The sequence below is a fragment of the Vigna radiata genome, chromosome 5 (assembly GCF_000741045.1).
Source record: "Vigna radiata var. radiata cultivar VC1973A chromosome 5, Vradiata_ver6, whole genome shotgun sequence".
NCBI lineage: Eukaryota > Viridiplantae > Streptophyta > Magnoliopsida > Fabales > Fabaceae > Vigna > Vigna radiata.
In genome coordinates, this window is record NC_028355.1 from 36,478,106 (window position 1) to 36,500,038 (window position 21,933).

Here is a 21,933-nt window from a genome sequence, read left to right on the forward strand (position 1 = left end):
TCACGCTTTAATAATTATAGGTAGGCGCGATTACTCTTGAATATCATGCTAGATGTGTAGTAAATCATAAGTAAGAATTGTCGTGGTTTCTGTTTCATATTTTCCCAGTAAATGTTTCAATATACAGTAAATGTTTCAATATACGGAAGACCAAAACATAGACATGGAACTATGGTGGATATCCTTCCAACATTAACATGTACATGAAGTAAATCTAAGTTCTCCTTAACAATAAATTAAAATTGGAAAGAGTATGAGAAGAAATTGCCAGGAAGAATAACATCAACGAGCCTGTTACTTGGTTTGTACGTGGATTATATATATAATGAGATCAAATATCTAAAGGTAAACAATGTGAAATATCTTAATAAAATCGAAAAATCTTGGCAAATCCTTGTAACTAATTGATTTATCTTTTGTTTATTATTTTCTTCTCTTTTGTCGATATCTTGAGTAGCATCATTTAATTTTGTCAAAGATGTTTTCAGAGAAAAAGTTGTTAAAAAAACTTTCTTTTTTTATTTAATATGAAACAAGGTTAGGATATCCTACAAATGTATTTTTGTTGAGGTATTTTCTTTTAAACACACTTAATAATGTAAGGACCAAGGACGACTTAATAATGTGCTTAACAATATAACTGGTCTAAAGTATAAATATTTTATTATTTAACTTAAAAAACTTTACAGATAAAACAAAATTAAATATTTAACCTTTACTCATCATAAATCATCATCTAAGACTCTTTGATTTTATCTTTGTTATAGAATTTTAGAAGATTTGTTTTTTTTTTTTTTTTTTTATATTAGTATCAATCTTAGATATTCTATTGAAAAGTAGAATATAGTCCGATAAAAAAATATATTTTGTGTTTGCATGTGTTATTTGTACGGATATAATATAGATGAATGAATCTTTATCGGTTCAGGAACGTGAAGGTATATTTAAATTGTTTTTCATAGTCTAGTTTGTAAATATTTAGCTTTTCTATGAAAATAGTTAAGTTGAGAGCTTAACCTAAACAAGTCTTTAGAGGTAAACAAAGTCAATTATGTGTTTTTTAGTATAATACCTTAGAATTTGGTGATGTTATCATAATTTTTGAGGGATTGTGTCTTGTTTGAATATATTCAAATTGTTTGAATCTTGAAATTAGTGTTTGGTGATATGGTAAAGATATTTTATGGTGTAATATGATAAAATGTTTTTTTGTAGACAATTTGGTTAGTTATGTGGTTTGCTTGAGATATTAAAGAGTTGGAATTGTGTTTAAATAATTAGTATAATTTGAGTGAATAGATTTTAAACGAGTTGTGTTGTATTTCTCAATTTGAAAGTTGGAATATTTCAATTGGGTAAAGTTGGTTCAAGTTGTAGTTAGTTTGGAACAATATATTTTATGTTAGGCATAAGAATAAACTTAGTTTAAACCAATTTAATCACTTGATATGGAGAGTTGTTAAGTAAGCAAAACTTTTTGTTAAAGCAAAATCCAATTCATTAAAATCTCAGAGTTATGTCATTGGATATGTCAAATTTGTTTAGCCAACTATTTAAATAAAAACTCATGAAATTGAGTTGAATACATATGAAAGTGGCATTTTGTGGTGATGAAATGGTTGTGATATAACATGTAGTATATATTGAACATAGTTATTTTGAATTGAAGAAGAAAATATGTTGAGACCTTTAAATTATGTAGTGAATTTGGAATTTTCAAAGATATACTAGACTCACATAAAGAAAAATATTAGGTAGTAAAAATCGAAAGAGACTTGTATGAAAACCTAATTTATGACATATAAAAAAGAACTATGTATAATAAATTATAGGGATTTGTCTTGTCATATGACTAGACCGAGTTCCTATAACAAAACTTTGTTGTGATCATGATTCAATAAATCTAAAATGATAGATGAAATTTTTTTAGTCTAATTTAATGCAAGATTCTTCTAAAAGTTAAGTCAAATGTTTGTAATGTATGTTAGTAGCTTATCACATCACATAGTTTTTTGATATTGAGTTAGGAACTTCTTTTATTAGAGTCTTCCTTTTATTTTCACGAGTGCATAAATGAGCTTCCATGATGTCATATAACAACATCTAAATAGTTTATGAGCGTTTAATTTGATTAGAAAATTTGACTATTTGATTTTAATTAAAAACATAGGATGTGTAGATGATTGGGAAGGTCGAAGTCCGTGCAAAAACACATGTACCCCACCTCAATAATTCAACATCCAGTGCTGGATAATCACTGTTGTGATATAACTCAATCGACCAGCCATTGTTGATAACAATAATTTGGTAGCTATCACGTATCAATCCCAAACAGTTTGATTTATCCCAACATGCATTCACCAGGTTCTTCACACCACGTGCTTCAGATTTTGTATCATCATAATACTCATAATACAGTAGTAACTTTGTTTCTTAACTACATTTAATGAGGAATATACTTCACCGTACGATAATGGCTTCTAAATTATGGGTGTCTCCTCTCCATGTCCTCTATTTATATACCGTTAGAAGTCTCTCTTGGAAAAAGTTGAAGAGGAAAATTATTTGTGTGGGTCACGTTATGAGTGTGTATGGTGAAAATTTTCTCAACAGTTTCTTATATCGACTAGAAATAAGACTAATTCATAGTATATAAATAGATACAAACTTCATCTTACAAATTGGTTTTATGAAATTGAGTTAAACTTAAAATCCTCTTCTAACATAGTATTATTAGGTTTAAAGTGTAATTCTAACATATACATCACATCTTTAGTCTTGCTTCCCGTGAACCAAACCAATATCCAAGGTTGTTACGTTGATAGGAAATGTTTTCCGCACGTGTTTCATCATGTTCCCATGATTCCATTAATATAATAAATCAATAATTTAACTTAAATTAAATTACCATCATTATGTATTTTTTATTTAATAATAATAATGATAATAAATAACTCTTCTAATATTTTATATATATGTTTATACTAATTATTTAAAAAATTATAAGATAATAATTTTTAATTAATTAACAGGAAAAGATATTTACGATGCGAAAGTATAAAAAAGGACGACCAAATAAATTAATCTGAGTACGCATAAAAATTTAAATGTACCTTCAACAAACCGAGGTGCACACTATCTATATGGTACATCGAAAATTTTATTACAGTCCTACCAATGGCCACCCATTTTTTAAAAAAAATATGCTTATACATATACCTTTTTTGTACTAAAAATTAAATCAAAGTTTTTAGATATATATTTTTTATTTTTAATAAACGTTTAAGTTTTATATTTAGTCCTTAATAACTATTTTATTTTTATGTCAAAGTTTATTGCATAACACAATGAACAGTAAAATAAAGTAATTTATATAGTGTTTACATGCAAAAAAGAAAAAAGAAAATTTATTAGGAATTAAAAAGGTTAATAAAAATATTAAGGGACAACAGCGAAATTGGTGACGTATCAATCGACAAAATATAAGTTTTAGTCTATATATTATTAAAAAATATAAAAGGCATAGCATTGTTGGTCATCTATTTAGTCATCATCTTTTATCCGAAACTTTAGTCTGCACTCTTCTATGTTTCAATTTTCTTTATTTAAAAGGAAAAAAAAAATTTAATAACTTTTTATTAACATTTTTTTAACAATACATACATGATAGTCTATGATTGATCTGTTTCAAATATTTATTTAAATATAAATTCAAAAGGACCAATAAATAACAACGCTAGAAAATTTTATTTCCACTAAGTTCCAATTTTAACTCCATAACATATCAAGGCTTATTGTAAAAACGAAGTAATAGTAACATTTACATTGATCAAAAGGGCGTCTCACTAACCAACAAAACCGCTTTCTCCTTCTTTCGACCAAATCAATTCCAAGTTTATAGTTATATAAAACTTTAACGATGATTTTGATATTATATTAAGAAGTGAGCTTTAAATCTAATTCAAATTCACAAAATAAATTTGTAAAGTAAAATTTACACTTACTTATATATTATGAATTGATGTTATCTTCTAGTTGATATGGGATTTCTAATATATACCTTTTTGTCTCCCGAAAATTGTAGTTACCAAACGCAATATTCCAGAAAATGAATTTGATGCAAGGGGCTCCATTTGAGATTGAATGAGAAACACGATTTTGTCCCATAAGAATCCGAATTGAAAATAGTTTGTTTAACTAAGACAATGTTAACGATTTGATAAATCTAACAGCTCGCGTACGTTTTTGTGACGCGATGCAATACCTTTTCTGTTAAAGAAACGTGCGTTGTGTATGGTGAAGACGAGACAATCGCAGAGGTTGCTATGGCTGGGGGTGTTGGTTTTCCATTGTGGCAACAACAAGTCTTTGACGTGCAATGATGAACCGACATGGAGGATTATTTTTAACGTAAGTTTCGGAAGGAAAAGTATAAGAGCATGTGTTTGAGCTTGATAGGTGGTGGTGGACCTTATTCAGAAATTACCACCACCTTTTAAAACCACACTACTACATAGACATAGTCATTGATGAGCCTCGGTTTCACTTTGGCATACAGAAAGACTGCGCATAGAAAATTGATAATATTATTATTGTATACTAAAGATGAAAGTGGTTGAATGGTTGTGTTGTTACATTTAATGGGTAGTAGTTGTAGAGGGTGAGATAAACAGTGTCTTGGTTGATTTTCACGTGGAGGTTCTGGTTTTAGTTCAGTTTTGGACTTGGTGACCATAGCCTATGGCTACACACTTCCTACTTATGGGAGGGACAAATTTAATGCACCTTCTCAGTACATTGTAACCCTTTTTTCTTTTGAATTTCTTTTTTCAAGGTTGAACCTTTTGAAACTTTACCCTCATCTTGTCCCATTGTCAACACTGTAACAGGTAAATTATTGCAATTGTGGATGAAGCAGATGGTGCCTGCCACCCATAGCATCAAAATGGAAACCTACATAAAAAGACACATTCAAAAAATGGGCAAAACAGTGCTTAGTCTTGGGAACTATGGATATTCTGTCATTTCCATTACTTATCACCTTCTTAGCAAACACCTTCTAAAACCACTATCAATTTTCCTTTTAATTATAACTCAACATTGCCATATTTTCTTCTCCTGTTCATTCAGAGACTACCAATTACAGGGCTCTTCGAATTCTCCACCCAATCTCTGCATTTACTACACTTCATAAATTCTACTATCATATTAACCATAATTACATCAAATCTTTTTTGATCATCAAGTCACGTTGCAATTCTATGTTTGAGATATTTTATTTATTTACATTCAAATTATTATATATTTTTTATTTTTAAAGTTTTGAATATGCAAATTTTAATTTTATGTCCAATTTAAAAATTAAAAACATATTTAATCTTTATATAAATTATTTATTTTCATATATTTTACTTTTCTTTTTATCTTTTTTAAGTTATTTCACCACACAGGTGCATAACTATTCATGGCTCAACATTTATACTATATAGAAAAGGCTTAATTACCTTTTTAGTTCTCAAGTTGGAGGTTGAATTTCCGTTTGATATCCGTTTTTAAAAGTGATTTAATTAGGTCCCCATGTTATTGATTTTGTTCAATATGTCCTTCCGTTAAGTAGCTTGTTACGACGTTAAATGTTGAATTATCTGTCAACTGAATTATCCAGCGTGGCAATTTTTCTCAATCACAGACCACACCTTTACCTTTCATGTACCAATTTTTCTTCCAAAATCCCTATCTATCCAGCATCGTTCTAACCAGCAGAAGCAAGAGATAACTTCATCTCTTCCAGTCCTTCCATTCTCTGTTAACAACGATCATCCATCATTCATCTCCCACACTATCCTCAATTCCTATATTCGCTCACCTCTATCTATCTGTTCATCTCTGATTCTCCTCTCCTCCATTTTATCATTCAAATCCACCACAACACCTTATAACAAACACCTTATAACAAAACACCTTAATTATAACAAAACCTTATAACAAACACCTTATAACAAAACCTTATAACAAACACCTTAACCTCCATCTCCATCACGCTCCCCATTGCTATCCTAAATCATTCCCAAACACAATCTTGTTCGACACCCTCTTCATTTTATCCCAACAGCACACATCAGAAAACCATCTCCCCCATCATCTTGCCACAATAATTCGAGCTCGCGGCTATTTCCAGCGAGACTATCACTCTGACTCCTTCTTCCACGAGAATGAAGCATTCTTGGCCAAATTCTTCATCCAGTTCTCCCATTAGACTTGAGATTGATACCAGATCTTGCGATTATTATTGTGCCTGCAACCTGTGGCGGCATTGTCTTTGATTTTGCTAGACAACCAATGATAGTAGATAGTTGCTAGTAGAATCGATCATTGGTCCAGGAGGATTGAGTTTGTTGGTGAAGAAAATGGCGCAACATCATCATGGTCTTTATTGCCATCGAAGTCAGACACGGAGGGAAAACAGAAAAGGGTCGTGGAGGGCGATGGCGCTTTCAACGTTGGTATTGTCGCCGACGATGTTCTCGACCAACCACGAAGAGTGGCGGTGACCCGCTTCGTCAACAAAGGCTCTGGTCTGAGGGGAGGCACGCGATGATGGTTGTTGACAGGGAGTTACTCTCGCGTGAGAGAAAGAAATCGAAAAAGAAAGGGGAAAGGAGAGTCGTTGTCGGCGATGCCATGGACCTCGGTTTGTAGTGGCCGGAAGCTAAGGCGTAGCCGTGAGCAACGAAGAGGTGTCTCTGGTTTCATTCGTTCAGAGGAGAAAGCCAAATCAATTTTGTTTTTTCTTTTTCCATTTTACAAATTATTTTCATATATTTCATTGGTAAAAAAACTGTTTTTCCCACGTTGGATAATTTAGTTGACAGATCACTCAACATTTAACGCTGTAACAAGCTACTTAACGGAAGTGACCTATTGAAAACAAAATCAATAACATAGGGACCTAATTAAATCACTTTTAAAAGCGGGTATCAAACAAAAATTCAGTCCCCAACTTGGGGACTAAAAAGGTAATTAAGCCTATAGAAAAAGGTTTTGATCAAGTTTGAGCCTGTATGTGTGAAGAGAAACAATGTTAATTATGGTGTGTTTGAAATTGTATATTGTATTTATTTAAATATGAATGATTGTTTTACAATGAGTTTACCCTTCTTGTATGTTCTTGGTTATTTGTTTTATATGTATTTTTTTTTACGATGATCATCTGATGGGTGTAAGAAGAACACATTAATGTGTCTGTTGAGCAAGCATTAAGCGATAGGCTACCGATTAGTAGTGATTTATTATTATAGTTTCCATAGTATTTATCGTTTTTTAGTGGTTTTTGATACATCAGTATTGTACATATTTTTTTTAGTTTGTTAATTGATCTATCTTATCTTATTCATTATGTAATGTTTCCACTATTGAAATGTCACAATTATAAGTTAAATAAGTTTTTAGTTTATAAGCAAAATTAAAATTTGTTTTGTTTCAAACTGTAATACATTTTCATTATCAAATTTTAATAATAAATAGATATAATTCTTTTAAATTAACAACTTAATTCTTTTGAACTTATTAAATAATATTTGAGAATGATTATTGCCAAAACAATGTAAATAACTAGATTTCATCCTAAAATATATTTGAAAAGGTAACAAAAAAAGTTAATATAATTGAATTAAGAAGGTTATATATATACATTTTTAAAATATTAAAATAAAACTATATTAAAATTGAAATCATAGACAATTTTTAATATTTTATTAATATTTTAAAAAAGTAAAAATATATTTAACTTAAAAAAATATTTTTAAAATGGGTTTTGGACTATAGCAGACATTATTACATTGGAATTGTTTTTTTCCTTTGCAGATGAAGTAGGGGATGTTTTTACCTTAGCTTTGAACTGAGAAAGTGGGTTCTTATTTCCCAACAACGAATAAAACATGGTTCTGAGTTTCTAGCCATTGCTGCAGAGGCACTAACAACAACCATGATGATGGCTATGTACTTATAGGGTTAGCTAAGGAAATGGGTACAAGGATGATCATAATGATGGTGATGATGAAATTGGACTTTGAGGTACATTAAGGTTGAAACAGTGTGCATGATTGGGGTAGCAATAATGAGTGTTAATCGTGATCATGATCATGCATCAATCGGTTATGGACAAAGAAAGTGTTACGCCAGCTGCGTGTGCATGGAAATGGCATGGCACGCGGTGTACCCTACTACTGAAATCACACAGTTTGTGAGAATTATTTGAGGCTGATAATCTGAGTGCTTTCGAGAGAAACTTGCGATGGCTCTGAAATATAAGGGAAAGAATAAGATGAATGTGGTAAAGGCCAAACGCCAAAAGCTTGGGTTTGGAACTTATACAAAGACAAGGGAATCATGAGAGTACTTCCTACTTTCTCTCTGCTTCATTTTTTTATTCTTATCTTCTTTGCCTTTCTTTCATCTTCTTATCCTCACACATCTATTTTCTTTTCTTTCTGCTTTCTCCTCCACACCTTTTTAACCTCTTTCATGTGCTATGCTATTTCTCTTTTCATCTACATCTTAAAAACTATCATCAATAATTATATAAACTAAACAAAGTTTTATTTTCATTTTTGCTTTTAAATTTCTTATCAAAAGTTTTCATAAAGCAATTTCTCACATATCTATTATATATTAGATGCAATTTCTTATACTAAATTTATATGCTTTGATACATTATATATGCTATAATGAAAACTACATGTCTATATACTTTGTTATAAACGATTGTATGAATAATTACTCTGAATATATAAAAGGATAGCTAATCAACTACCATGATAAATTTGTTTTATTCTTCTATGCTTTGAAATATCAAACAGCTAGACATGACTAGTAGGACAAAGTTGCTTTTTTCTAAAATTTGCTTTTATCAATATCTTTATAGTTGCTTTGATTAATTCTTGTATGCTCATGTCTTAATATATTAGTTAAATGATTAACATGATATAACTCATATAACGGTCGGATTAATATCTATCTTATTTCTTTGATATTCTCTAATATATATTTCATGTTAGTATAAATATTTATTAAACATAATAAAAACAGAGAAATTATTAAGATAAGATTGTCTAATAACTCTTATTTTAAATTTTAATAATAGTACCTAATAAAATAGTGTCTATTAAAAAAAAACCATCTAGAATAACACACTAAACACTGTACATGTGTAAATAAATCCTAAACTCATAATTATTTTAAATAAACTTCACATAAACGTTATACAATACATATGTATCTAAATATTAATAAACGTTTGACATTTAAATATATGTATGAATAATAGTCTGTTATGTTGTTTTAAATTGTTAATTTGTTTAAAAGAAATAAATTAATTTATAAATAATGTTATAATATAATTTAAATATTTTTAGTTTAATAAAATAATATAATAAGCATAAAAAAGGAAAAAGACTCGTGTGTATGCACTGGTTCGAAACTAATTTTTAAAAAAAGAAACGACTTCAGGATTGTATAATCCAGAAGTTATTTTTAATTTCTGCCAAAGCTTCCAGATTAATCGAGAAGTTTTTTTTTCAAATTATATAATCAAAAGGGACAAAATAGGAAGTTTTCTTTTATGGGAGTGCAGGAAACAAATTATGGTGGTGCAGAAAGAATCTGTCTTTCTTTTGTCACCTATTTATTCACATGTTACATGGGCTTGAGCTTGGTCATGGCCCACAAATGTAAAATTGGGCGTACTCAAGTTTTGAGCGACCTAATTCGTGAATGTGTTTTTATAAAAATCTTAATCCACCTCCTCTTATCCTAAACTAGTAACAGGAATGTAAAAGCTAGATTCTAGAGAATTCTAATTTCAAAATAAAAGAAGGTGAATTTAAGATTAAAGATGGAGAAAGTTTGATCTATAATTTATCTTTATGCAATATGGTTTGGATAAAATACCGAGATCTCTAAATCAACATTTAAAGTTGTCCGGTAGACGGGATGAACTTTATAATAATCTTCCATTATTCAAATTGCATTGTTTATTGTCTCTTCCTCTTCTCCTTCTCTTCCAAACCGTGTGGAAGGTTACTTGCCAAAGGCACTTCAACGTTCAAATCAGTGACTTTGCGTAATTATGTTTAATAAAAATGAGTACTCAAAAATTAGTTACATAACCTTCTTGTCAAACATAATATATATATATATATATATATATATATATATATATATATATATATATATATATATATATTAAAATGGGTGTATCATCCAACCCATTTTCAATAAACACCTTTAATTATTTCATTAACTATCCATTGGCCGGATAGGTATTCATATAATACACAATATATACAAAATCTATAGATATACACTAGAGTTATATATACAATTGTCTTGAATATTAATATTGAAGTTCTTTTTTATTTCATAATTAATTTTAAGTTCAAAGTTATAAGTATATCGATTAGACCTGTCAATTTGGCTCCTCTAATATGGTTTGGCCCTGACCCACATGGGTTGGGGCCAGAAAGCCCACAGGGCCAAAAAACCCCTCATAGAAAAAGCTCATAGGGTCAAGATACCTATGGGTTAGGGCCAACCAATGTGCTTTCTTTTTTAGAATTTTTTATTTATTTTCAATGCAAGAAAAAGTGTAATTAATTCCAATTTGTTCCAAGTCTGAGTGTTATAATTTCTAAAAATGATCCAATTATATTTGATAGACCAAAATTACCTAATTATTATTTTTTATTATATAAGATAAATATTTATTTTTGATACTTAAAATTCTATAAATATTTATTATATAAAATTGACTTTTGCGCTCTGTTCCAAAACATAGGGTTCCCAATTGAATCACCTTGAGCCTAATTTCTAGTCTAGTGTTTCATTTATTAGGAAAACTTTCTGCTACTAAACACAATGTATTAATCTGATTAATGTTCCTAATATAAATTAAGTACGGATAAAAACAAATTAAGTCAATTTTACAATTTTTGTGTGGACTGTGATTTAAGTTTTTTGGAATATTATCATGGTGTGAAGTTATTAATTCACAAATGTTATTTCAGAGCATACGGATATTCTTATGACTCATATTAGAGCGGTCAAAATGGGTAACCCGGCTCGACCCGATCCGACCTACCACGGGTTGGTCACTCAGTGAGTCAACCCAACCCGACTCATTTATTAGTGAGCCAGAAAAATCTGAACCCGGCTCAATCCACCACAGGTTGGTGGGTAAACGAGTTGGTTCATTAGTCCATTTAATTACAATTTTTTTAAATAAAAAAAATTACAAACTTTCTATATTCAAATTTAAACAAATTTCACTCCAAAAAATGATGTTAACTGAAGACAATTCAAAATAATAATAAAAAGTACAATATAATCGAAATGTCATCCAAAAACAAACACAAAGAACATGTTCCTTGAAGAATTTCAGTGAAGAAGTGAGAGTGATAGCACTGTAAATAAAAGCAAGTTTCGTGAGAGTGATTTGTGAGAGGAGATTGTTACTTTTTTGCATACACAGTGAGTGAAGAGAGTATTTTATTTTTTAGGGTTTCATAAATAAAATAATAAATTAAAAAAATAAAATTAGGTATTGACGGGCCAACCCGGCCTACTACGAGTTCAATCCGCATGAGCTGGGTATAAATGAGCCGGGTTGAAATCTGACCCACATAAAAAAAAATTATTTTTTTCAAACCCAACCCGACCCAAACCTGTGGTGAGTCGGATTGAAATCTGACCCGCATAAAAAAATTTAAGTTTTTCAAATTCAACCCGGTCCGAACCCGTGGTGAGCCGGATTGACTCACGGGTTGTGACCCATTTTGACGGCTCTAACTCAGATGATGTTCTTCAAATAATATAAAATATATTACTTAAACATCTATATCTATTAATAAAGAAATGTTTTTTTAGAGAATGCACTTTTTTTATATATTTTATTATCAATTTTACTCTTGTTTATATATATACAAGGATTCTCTTTTTTTTCGTATTTATTTTTCATATATATTTTTTACATAATTTTCTTTTAAATAAAATGATTATTTTATCAATTTTATCCAAAAGAATAAGGTCAAACATTTATAAAGCTTGTGATTTGAAGGATATATATCACTATCTAAATATATATATATATATATATATATATATATATATATATATATATATATATATATATATATATATATATATAAATATATATATATATTAGTTTTGTTTTTTTTTAAAAAATTAAAAAATCATTATTATCATAATTAAAAAAATGAATATAAATAATTTTTATTAATTTTATAAATAATTTTTTGTTATAAATAATTATTTTAGTTTATCATAGTAAGTTTTAGAAATAATTAAATAAATAACGTTTAATTTATACAAATATTATCAACATAATGAAATTAATAAGATAATTACTTTAATTAATATATATATATATATATATATATATATATATATATATATATATATATATATATATATAAAAGAGAGAGAGAAAGAGAGAAAAATTACAATAAATTATAATAAATTATGAATATATAAAAATTATATTGTTTCTAAAATTTAATTAAAGTTTTGTACTCAGACTAAACTCACTTTAACCTTGATCTTAACCCATTTGAAAGAGGGTTTTTGGGGTTGGAGGTTTCTTAAAATAGGACTTTTTCAATAATAGATTGGAACTGGCCCTGGAACCATGGATTAAATTGACACCTCTAATATCGATGCGTTAAATATTTAGAAGAAGTTTTTTTTCACATTGATATGTAATGTAAAATTCCAATTAAATAGTCTAGAACATATCATAAGTTCAATAAGATAAAAGAGTTAATTAGAACAAATATAAAGTCTTATCACAGTTATAGAAGACATACTTATAAAATCAAACTTTATATAGAAGGTACTATACTTAAAACTATGTACAAGATTGATTCTCTAAAACAATCAAAGAAAATAAAAATAATTATATTAAAAATCATCAAAATAGTATTTTACAATAATAAATATCAAATAAAAACGCAAAAGAAAAATTAAAAAGGATCAAATTTGCATTTTAAAAATGATTTGATACACTATTAAATATAATTACTTAAAGAAAAGAAAATTATAATCAAATTTATGATAAAATGAAAAGTATTTTTTGGAGACATAAGAACTTTTCAAATATTAGACTAGTTAAATTGTTGATAAATAATAAAAATTGTTTTAACTAAATAAAAATTTGATTTTCAGTTATTTCTTAACTTATAATTAAATAACCAAATTCCATGTAAATCTAAAATTAATCTAATCATATACACATCTTAAATATATAATTAAATTAGATTATAAACTCTTATAAAAAGTTACACCTAAAATTATTCAATTTCTCACCTTTGTTCTGTTGCAGGCCCATGAGCCACAAACCCTGTAATCTATTTTTCTTAAATTATTATGCGAATCATTTGGTTAGGTCAACAACTATTGTCTTGTGGCTATAAAAAAAATTATTATTGTGTTATTATAAATTATTAAAAAAAAAAAAACTAAACCAAACCATTTACTGAATTTAAATATAATATAATACAATTAGAGTTAATTAATGACAAACAAACATATATGAATATGTCACTTGAAAGTTATTTTATGATTTGATTATGTTTTACTTGCAATACATTTATATTTATCATAATTGTACTGTAATTCTTAGTTATAAGATTATATAATTTATATATGAATGTGAGAGGAAGTTTAAATTATGAATATAATAACAATACAAAAAATCACAATATGTATTTTTATTTAACAAAATTTCATCATAAAACTTTCAATGTTTTTTCATGTAAAAAATTGTTTTACAATTTTATATCAACAAAAATCGGAAAACTAATCCCGACATAAACGTAAAACATTAATTTGATTTAAATTGAACCAAACCAAAGTAAAATGTATTTGATTTTAATGTTTAGTTTTGAAAGAATTACGTAGGAATTTTAAGAAACATTGGTATAAAGAAAATTAAATAAAAACATATTTTAATTAATTCGTTCTAATTTTATGTTTTCTTTTTTCTATATATTACTCTTTTGTACTTTGATATTTTTGGTTCTTACTTTTAGGAATTGACAATTGACTCAAAATTATATTCTTCATTATCTTATAAAATGAATATTGGATTTTACTGTTTCAATTATATATTTATCGTAAAAAGAAAATTGCTCAAAAAATGATCAACTACCGAGAATGAATTTCAATAATACTACATTCAACAAATAGAGAAGAGATTATTTGTTTCAAGAGAGAAAAACTAATCTTTCAATTAATAGAAAAAAAAAAAGTTTGGAAAACTTTTAAGAATTTGCCTAAATTTATTCAATGTTGTATTTACATATATGGTAATTATCTTTAGAAAACAATTTTCTTACAACATTTAAATATTATTAATGTATTATTTGTGATTGATCGAAAATTATTTTATAATCAATAAAAATAATCATAAACATGATTGATGTACTTTCAAATATTTATGGATTTTTTCGAAGTTATAAATCGTAATTAAATAAATCGGATTTCATAGAAAAATATCACAAGATTTATATATACCTTTTGATTTTTTTTTTTTACTTTTTCACTAATAAAATCTTTTAAAGTTCTGATAAAATCATTTTGTCACGATCTTATTTAATTATTTAATTTCAACAGAGACAAAGAAGTTAATAGAAAAAGGTGATTCAGTGAATGCTGAATGGGAAAGATAAGGTATGGAAAGATTCTTTGTGAGCAAGAATGTGTTTTTTTCTCTGCAGATAACTCTTCTGAAGTCCATCATCAATGATTTCGTTTCATTGATTATAAATGTCACCATCATCACTGTTTTTGATGAGACAAATACTCCAACAAGCAATCAACCAAAAACAACAGCATTAGAGTTTAAGCCGTCTAAAACAACCAACAAACCAAACAAACAATAATTCAAACGGCTCTTTCTCATGTTATCGTGTTCTTCTTGTTAGTTTACTCCTTCCCTTTAAGGATTCCGTTTCAGAAATACAGAAAGTTAAAAACTTTAATAAAAGGAAGTGATGCATTAATGTTTTTTTGTGACAACAACCGTTCTTATCAGTGCTCCACTTCCAATATATGCACGTAGTGGTTTCCAACACACCCAGAGTTTGATTACTACTTTTGAGTGTTTCCTTTCGACATGGTGAATCCCACTGTGCCTTGGAAGGCCCCTGGTGAGTTTTTTGAGTTTCTGGGTTATCTTTTGTTTATGTGATCCCTTTGAAAAATTTAAACTTTATTGGTACTTTAGCAGTTTAGCCTTTTCAGTTGAATTAATTTAGTGTAATGTAATGCTGTTATTTCTTCCCTTATATCTTTTTACTTAGTTTCTTTATCGGGGTGTTAACAGAGGTTGAAAATGATGACGATTTTAGAGTTCATGTGTTCTCTTCATCATCCGAGGTGAAATTTTTAAGCTTTTGTTTCTGTGCCATCTTAATTTCTTCACATTATCCTATAAATGAATAGATTATTATGGAGTTAAATTGATTAATCTGTGTGTGTGTGGAAGAACCCAAAGCCTGTTGTTTCACCATTGGAGTTGGCAAACCAGATTAGGGAGAAAGTGGGGAGGATCAAATTTTTTATTTGCTGAATCCGTTTTTCAATTCACCAGGATTTGCATTATAGTTTAACATACTATCAAGATCTCATGTTGACTTGTGATGTGACAAAGATAGAAAATATAAGTTAGGAAAATTTTACTTTGGATAAATCTATATAGTAATGTATTCTCCATTAAGCTTTGCAATTTCGGTTGGATTGCTGTGTTCAGTTGCTGGAAAAGCTTCACGAAAAATGGAGTTCAGTGGAGAAACAACCATACCCTGCTATGTATTCAAGTATTTTTGGAGGTATCACACTTGATCCGGCAATGATGGTAATCCCCCTCGATGATCACATGGTACACAGAGGGCATGGTGTGTTTGATACATCCATTGTTCTTGATGGGTAGGTAATGCTAATTTTTGTGTTACTCCATGCAACTCAATTACAATACTTGGATGTTCATGTAACATAGCATTGAGTTTACTTTAAATTTTCAGAATATTTTTTTGCATTTGAAACACATATTTGTCTTTGTGATGTTTGTCCTCTGCAGATACCTGTATGAATTGGATGTTCACCTTGATAGATTCCTGCTGTCAGCCTCCAAAGCAAAGATATCCTCTCCCTTTTCTCAATCAACGCTTCGCAGCATTATCATACAACTGACTGCAGCATCAAAATGCAAGAAGGGAACTCTAAGATTTTGGCTGAGTGCAGGTCCTGGTGATTTCTTGCTGTCATCAGCAGGGTGTCCAACATCTGCATTCTATGCAGTAGTGATTGACCATGATTTTTCCCAATGCAAAGAGGGAGTTAAAGTGATTACTTCCAACGTGCCAATGAAGCCTCCTCTATTTGCCACAGCTAAAAATGTGAATTATCTGCCAAATGTCCTTTCAGTGATGGAAGCTGAAGAGAAAGGAGCATCTTCTTCTGTATGGGTTGATGAGGAAGGTTATATTGCTGAAGGTCCAAATGTGAATGTTGCTTTCATAACACAAGACAAAGAACTTGTCATGCCTCCTTTTGATAACATCCTACATGGTTGCACTGCAAAAAGGCTTCTTCAACTCGCACCCAAGTTGGTTGATCAAGGGCTCCTCAAAAGTGTAGCAACTAAAAAAATATCTGTGGAAGAAGCTAAAGCTGCTGCTGAAATGATGTATGTGGGAAGCACACTTCCTTTGTTGCCTATCATAGAGTGGGATGATCAACCCATTGGCAATGGTAAGTATGTACTTAATAACAGATTAACAATAATTATCCTTGTTAGAAATTCAAGTATGAGTTTAAGTTTCACAATAAAAATCATAAGGTTGAGTACCATATAAGAAAAACTATCCATAAATCTATTGTCTTATAGTTCTGAATTGAAAATGGTCTCAATTTCTTATATGAGTTGTGTTCAGATCATATTTATATAATCTTTTCCTAATGAATCTTACCCATCAATGGTATCTATATCTGCATTTGTATGGCATGTGAACTGAAGCCTTAACCTTGCTTACTTTCTACTTTTTCTCCTTGAAGTGTTTGTGGATAAACGTATACAAATAGGGCCTTAAAGATCACTTGACTAGTTCACAAAATTACAAGACTTTTTGTGTTTTAATCTTGACTGTTATTAGTGATCAAAATTTACTTCTCTTTTTCCCATTTGCTCTTCTTTTTGTTTATTCAATTATATATGTTTGACAGGAAGTGTTGGAGAATTAACAATGGTACTTTCAAATTTGCTGTGGGATGATATGGTAACTGGCTCTGGCACACAGAGAATACCTGTGCCTTACGTTTAGTGAACCTTCAAACTTATCAGATCATAGTCTGGCAACAGATTTCTTAATTTTATGCGTCACGTTGTGGTTGCAGAGATCTACCAAGAGGTTTCTCTTTGTATTTTAAGTGTGAACACTGAACAAGTGAAGCAGCAGCTGTTTCCTGCTACACAAAATTTACGTAGCAGATAAATAGTCCTTGAACTGTTTCACACTGTTGTATTGTTCTGATATAATAATAACTTTGATTTTTCCAGATGCTTCAGTTGTGTGCATGCATTTCTTTTCCAGTCTACTGCAACAGCAATATTGGCTCAAGTTTCTAAGCAGAGAAGTCTATTATTTAATCTTACTTCAGATTAGATATGAATCAAACTAAAATTTAGATTTTTGATGAAAATAGATAAACTCATACACAACATACATGGGTGTGGCTTTTTTCTGTCCTTTTCTCTTTCCCTTTATTCCTTTGTTCTCTAGTCATCTATAGTTTCAGATTCGTATTTTAAATTTGAAAAATTAAAATCATTCAAAATAATGTGGCAGCTGAATCCTACGAAATCAAACATGCACTAAAATAGGATGGTTGCATTTGTATAAAATCCTAATATTAACATGTAAGTATTGCTTATTGTAAATATCATTCAACTAAAAATAGAATAAATATCTAAATAAAAAGGCGTTTATCTCTATTTAGCTTATATCTCTTTTAATGCATTTTATCAGTATTATTTTTAGTTAAAAACTTTATATACTTCTGCAACGCACATATATATTGATGGAAGCTTCCTTACAAATCAATCACGAGCAACTTCCAAACCAGAGGTTGCAGCGGAATGAAGGTGCAAAGTGTGGCATGGTAAGTGTTTGATGGATGCTTCAATGAAGGTGTGAGGATGAATCAAGGAATTTCAAGCTCCGAAAGCCTTTCAAGAGAGAAGGAAGCTAGAGGAGAGGGTGCAGAAGAGGCACGAGTGTTTGAACCTAAAAAATGATTCTAGAGAAATCTCAACAGCATTTCATTAAGTTTCAAAGTTAGCTTTTACAATGTAAGGAAACTTCCTTTTATAGATGAAGGAGTGACTCCAAAAGGTGCCAAGGAAGCTATTCTAAGTGTAAAAGAAGCTTGCTAAGGAAGCTACACAGTCTAGGAAACTTGGAAGGCAAGATACAGCCCTGCCATGTCAGCAATCCGTGTGCAGAAGATGATCCTGGATTTCTGGCGCTAGCGCCTGGGCGCCCTTTTTAGGGGGTGTTGGAGCGCCACCTGCTTCCTGGCTTCTGGCGCCTGGGCGCCCTTTTAGGGGGCGCTGGAGCGCCACCTGCTTCCTTTTTGGTTTTCTTGATGTGCATCCTTGGTAGTCTTCCTTATTTGTATGTACATGGTTTCTCCTCTTTATTAAGAACCTACAAAACAAAGTAAAGGTTATTTAGCAAAGAGAAAGATGCTAAGACTTTAGAAAGAAAAGATTAAGTTTGTATTCAACTTCCCTTTCATAGTCTTAGTGTGGTTGATGCTTCTTTGGATGGGAAGTCCCTTTTGGGGTTGCCATCATTCCCTCCCTCTTTAAACACGATTTGTTCTCAAATCGGGAAGAAAGAAGAAACAGAACTTTGGTGTTTATTTTCCTCCTGGGTCAAAGATATATCTACAAAAGATAGTAAAAATGAGTATGAGGAATAAGAGATATGCAAAGAGAAGATTATGAAATGAAGGCCTTGTGACAAAAAATTTATTAGAAGAAATCATAGCCTTTTTGTTTTCACTTTGTTTGGAACATTCCCCATGATGAAATGGAGAATCAAAGTGATGTTTTGGAGAAGGATAGTCAAGGTATTTACCTGCTAACGAAGGAGTTAACATCATGCATACCTTTGACTCCTTTTTCTTTGCTTGAGAAGTTTGCTTGTCCAACCTATTTTCTCTTTGTCTTTCTTTTTCAATTTTTTCTTTGATTTTTATCTCATCCTCTTTCACTTGTTCAGGTGTAAGAGGAATCAATGTGATTTTATTTCCTTTATGGAGGAAAGTTATTTTGTTGGTATAGCCATCATGAGTAGAACTATGATCATATTGCCATGGCCTACCAAGTAAAACATGCCCAACATCCATTGGAACAACATCACATAAAATATTTTCTTCATATTTGCCAATGGATATTGGTATGGTTACTTGTGTGTTCACTACTATTTCTTCATCATCTGTTATCCACTAAAGCTTATAAGGCTTGGGATGAGGAATAGTAGGTAAGGCTAATTTGTTCACCACTCTAGAACTACAACATTTGCTAGAAGAACCACTATCCACAATTAATGAACAAGTGTTTTCAAAATTTTTGCATCTTGTGCGGGATAGGTTTTCTCTTTGAGATTGTTCTAGCTCTTTGGTTTGACTTCCAAGAAGTCTTCTAACCAACAATAACTCACCTTCACAAGGAAAGGTTTCTTCCTCAGATAAGGAAGTATCTGAATCACTAGAAGAATCTTCATTTTCACTTTGATGGTCCAAGAGATAAGTAGACCTTTTGTGAGGACACTCGGAAGAATAATGTCCTCTCTCTCTCTACACTTAAAGCATCTAGTCTCTCTACCCCTTGTTTCTTTTGAAGACTCTTTGTGAGGGATATTTCGTTCTCGCTTTCTCTCTTTTTCTTTACCTCTCACTTTATCTTTTTCTTTGTCTTGAGGTTTATCATACCTCATTGGACTACCCTCCCTCTTATGATATTTCCTATACTCGGAGGTGGTAGGGTAATTCCTTTTAGTGGAAGCTTTTCTTCTAAGTTGCTCTTCCACTCTCACACATAGCTGGACAAAGTCAATTAGATCTAGGTAAGGTAAGAGTTCTACCTTATCTCTAATCTCATAGTTTAATCCACTCTAAAATCTAGCTATGGTGAATCTCTCATCTTCTTTTATCCCCGCTCTCAACATGAGTAACTCTAATTTTTGCCTATATTCTTCAACACTCATGTTTCTTTGTTGAAGTCGATTAAGCTTATCCATGACTTCTCTTGCATAGTAGGCCGGGACATGTCGCCTATGTAAGGCTGCTTTCAATTCATTCCAATATTGGATGGTGTAGTCGCCATGCATCTTTTGATCTCTCATGATGGAGGTCCACCAATAAAGGGCTGCACCTTGAAAGGTTAAGGTGGCTAGTGTCACTCTCCTCCTATCATCTATGTTGTAGCATTCAAAAGTTTGTTCAACCTTCATCTCCCACTCAAAGTATTCTTCAACATTATCTCTACCATAGAAAGGAGGAAGGTCAAGCTTGGGTTCTACATGATGTTCTCTATGGTTGTGATGACGCCTAGGAGGGCGTTGATAGTGATCATAAGGTTGGTAGGTATGGTGATCACTATGGTGGGAATGATCATCTTGATCATGATTTTGCCTATGAGAGTGAGCTCTTTGGGTGTGCCCGCTTTGATTGAGAGTAAGAGTGGCGACCATTTGCCTTAGCTCATTCAACTCAGTCTTGGTTCTATTGAGTTCTTCTCTTAACTCTATGTTCTCCTGATCTTGAGTGACATTACCTTGAACACTAGAGTGACTCATGCTTGTGAAGTAGAGAAATTGTTTTCACAAAGATTTGAAAGCCTTTCACAAGTATGAATCAAAACTTTTGAAAAGAGAATTTGCTTGTTTTTGGTGAATGACTTCTATAAAGATTCTAGATGTGAAGAAATCGAATAGCTCCCAGGAAGGAGAGGTGAGTCATAATGGACAAGCTTAGAAACCTTGTCCTTCCTTAGCCAGAGTGTCTCTTGACGTTTCTCACCCAAGTTTCTAGATAGAAGTCTTTCAAAACCTTTTTGAATGCAAAGATGTTATGCTCCTAGAAACCAAACGAAGGTTTAACTAAATGAAACGCGCTCCTAAGTATCACGGAGACTTAAAACATAAAAGGCAATCAAGCAAAGAAAGTAAATGAATGGCAATGGAAGACAATGATAAACGACCCTATATGAAAGTGCAAGTGACACTTGGAGCCCCTTGACACACTTTCACTCTAAGAAGTGGAAACTAACTATTACAATGTTGCTTAGTAGACTTGGAATTGCTTGAAAAGCATTTTCCCAAGTTACTTTAAGTTTGAAAAATGTAAAGAAAATTAAACTTCAAAGGTTCCGTGATACAAGGCTGTAAAAGTGAGAAAATGAGCTACAATATGTATACAATGAGAATCTACTAAAGCTTGATGTAGTATAGCTCCAAAGTGTTTGAAAATTGTGGTGTGAAGAGTGGAGCAATGCTGCTGGATGCTGAAACAAGTCTGCAGCTTAGAGAACAACCTCGGTGTCCAATTCTACACACTCTCCACCTCCTAGGATGCTACCCTCTTGGAGGAAGCTTGCTGGAACCTTGATCACCTCAAAAAGGAGTCACACACCATTGTCAAACACAAAAACCGTGAGGTAATGGAACAACTGCTGCATCAGAATTCAATTGGTCAAAACTAGATTGCTAGCATAGTATGGAAGCCAAAAATGATGAATTCAAGTGAGATAAAGTTGGAACAAAAGGAGGCATACAAAAGGAGCCTAAGAAA

The 21,933-nt window shown here is 30.8% G+C and overlaps 1 protein-coding gene across 2 annotated transcripts; it reads left to right on the top strand.

The window, feature by feature from the left end:
- Positions 1-14,765: 14,765 nt before the first annotated feature.
- LOC106759696 (D-amino-acid transaminase, chloroplastic) lies at positions 14,766-17,640 on the top strand. Of its 2 annotated transcripts, XM_014643002.2 has the most exons (5): positions 14,766-15,224; positions 15,401-15,453; positions 15,827-16,002; positions 16,154-16,827; positions 17,299-17,640. In XM_014643002.2, the coding sequence occupies exons 1-5, from the start codon at positions 15,191-15,193 to the stop codon at positions 17,394-17,396; spliced, it is 1,035 nt and encodes a 344-aa protein (XP_014498488.1). In that variant the 5' UTR covers positions 14,766-15,190; the 3' UTR covers positions 17,397-17,640. The 2 variants fall into 2 exon arrangements, with proteins under 2 accessions (XP_014498488.1, XP_014498489.1); XM_014643003.2 differs by lacking the exon at positions 15,401-15,453.
- The last annotated feature ends 4,293 nt before the right edge of the window (positions 17,641-21,933 follow it).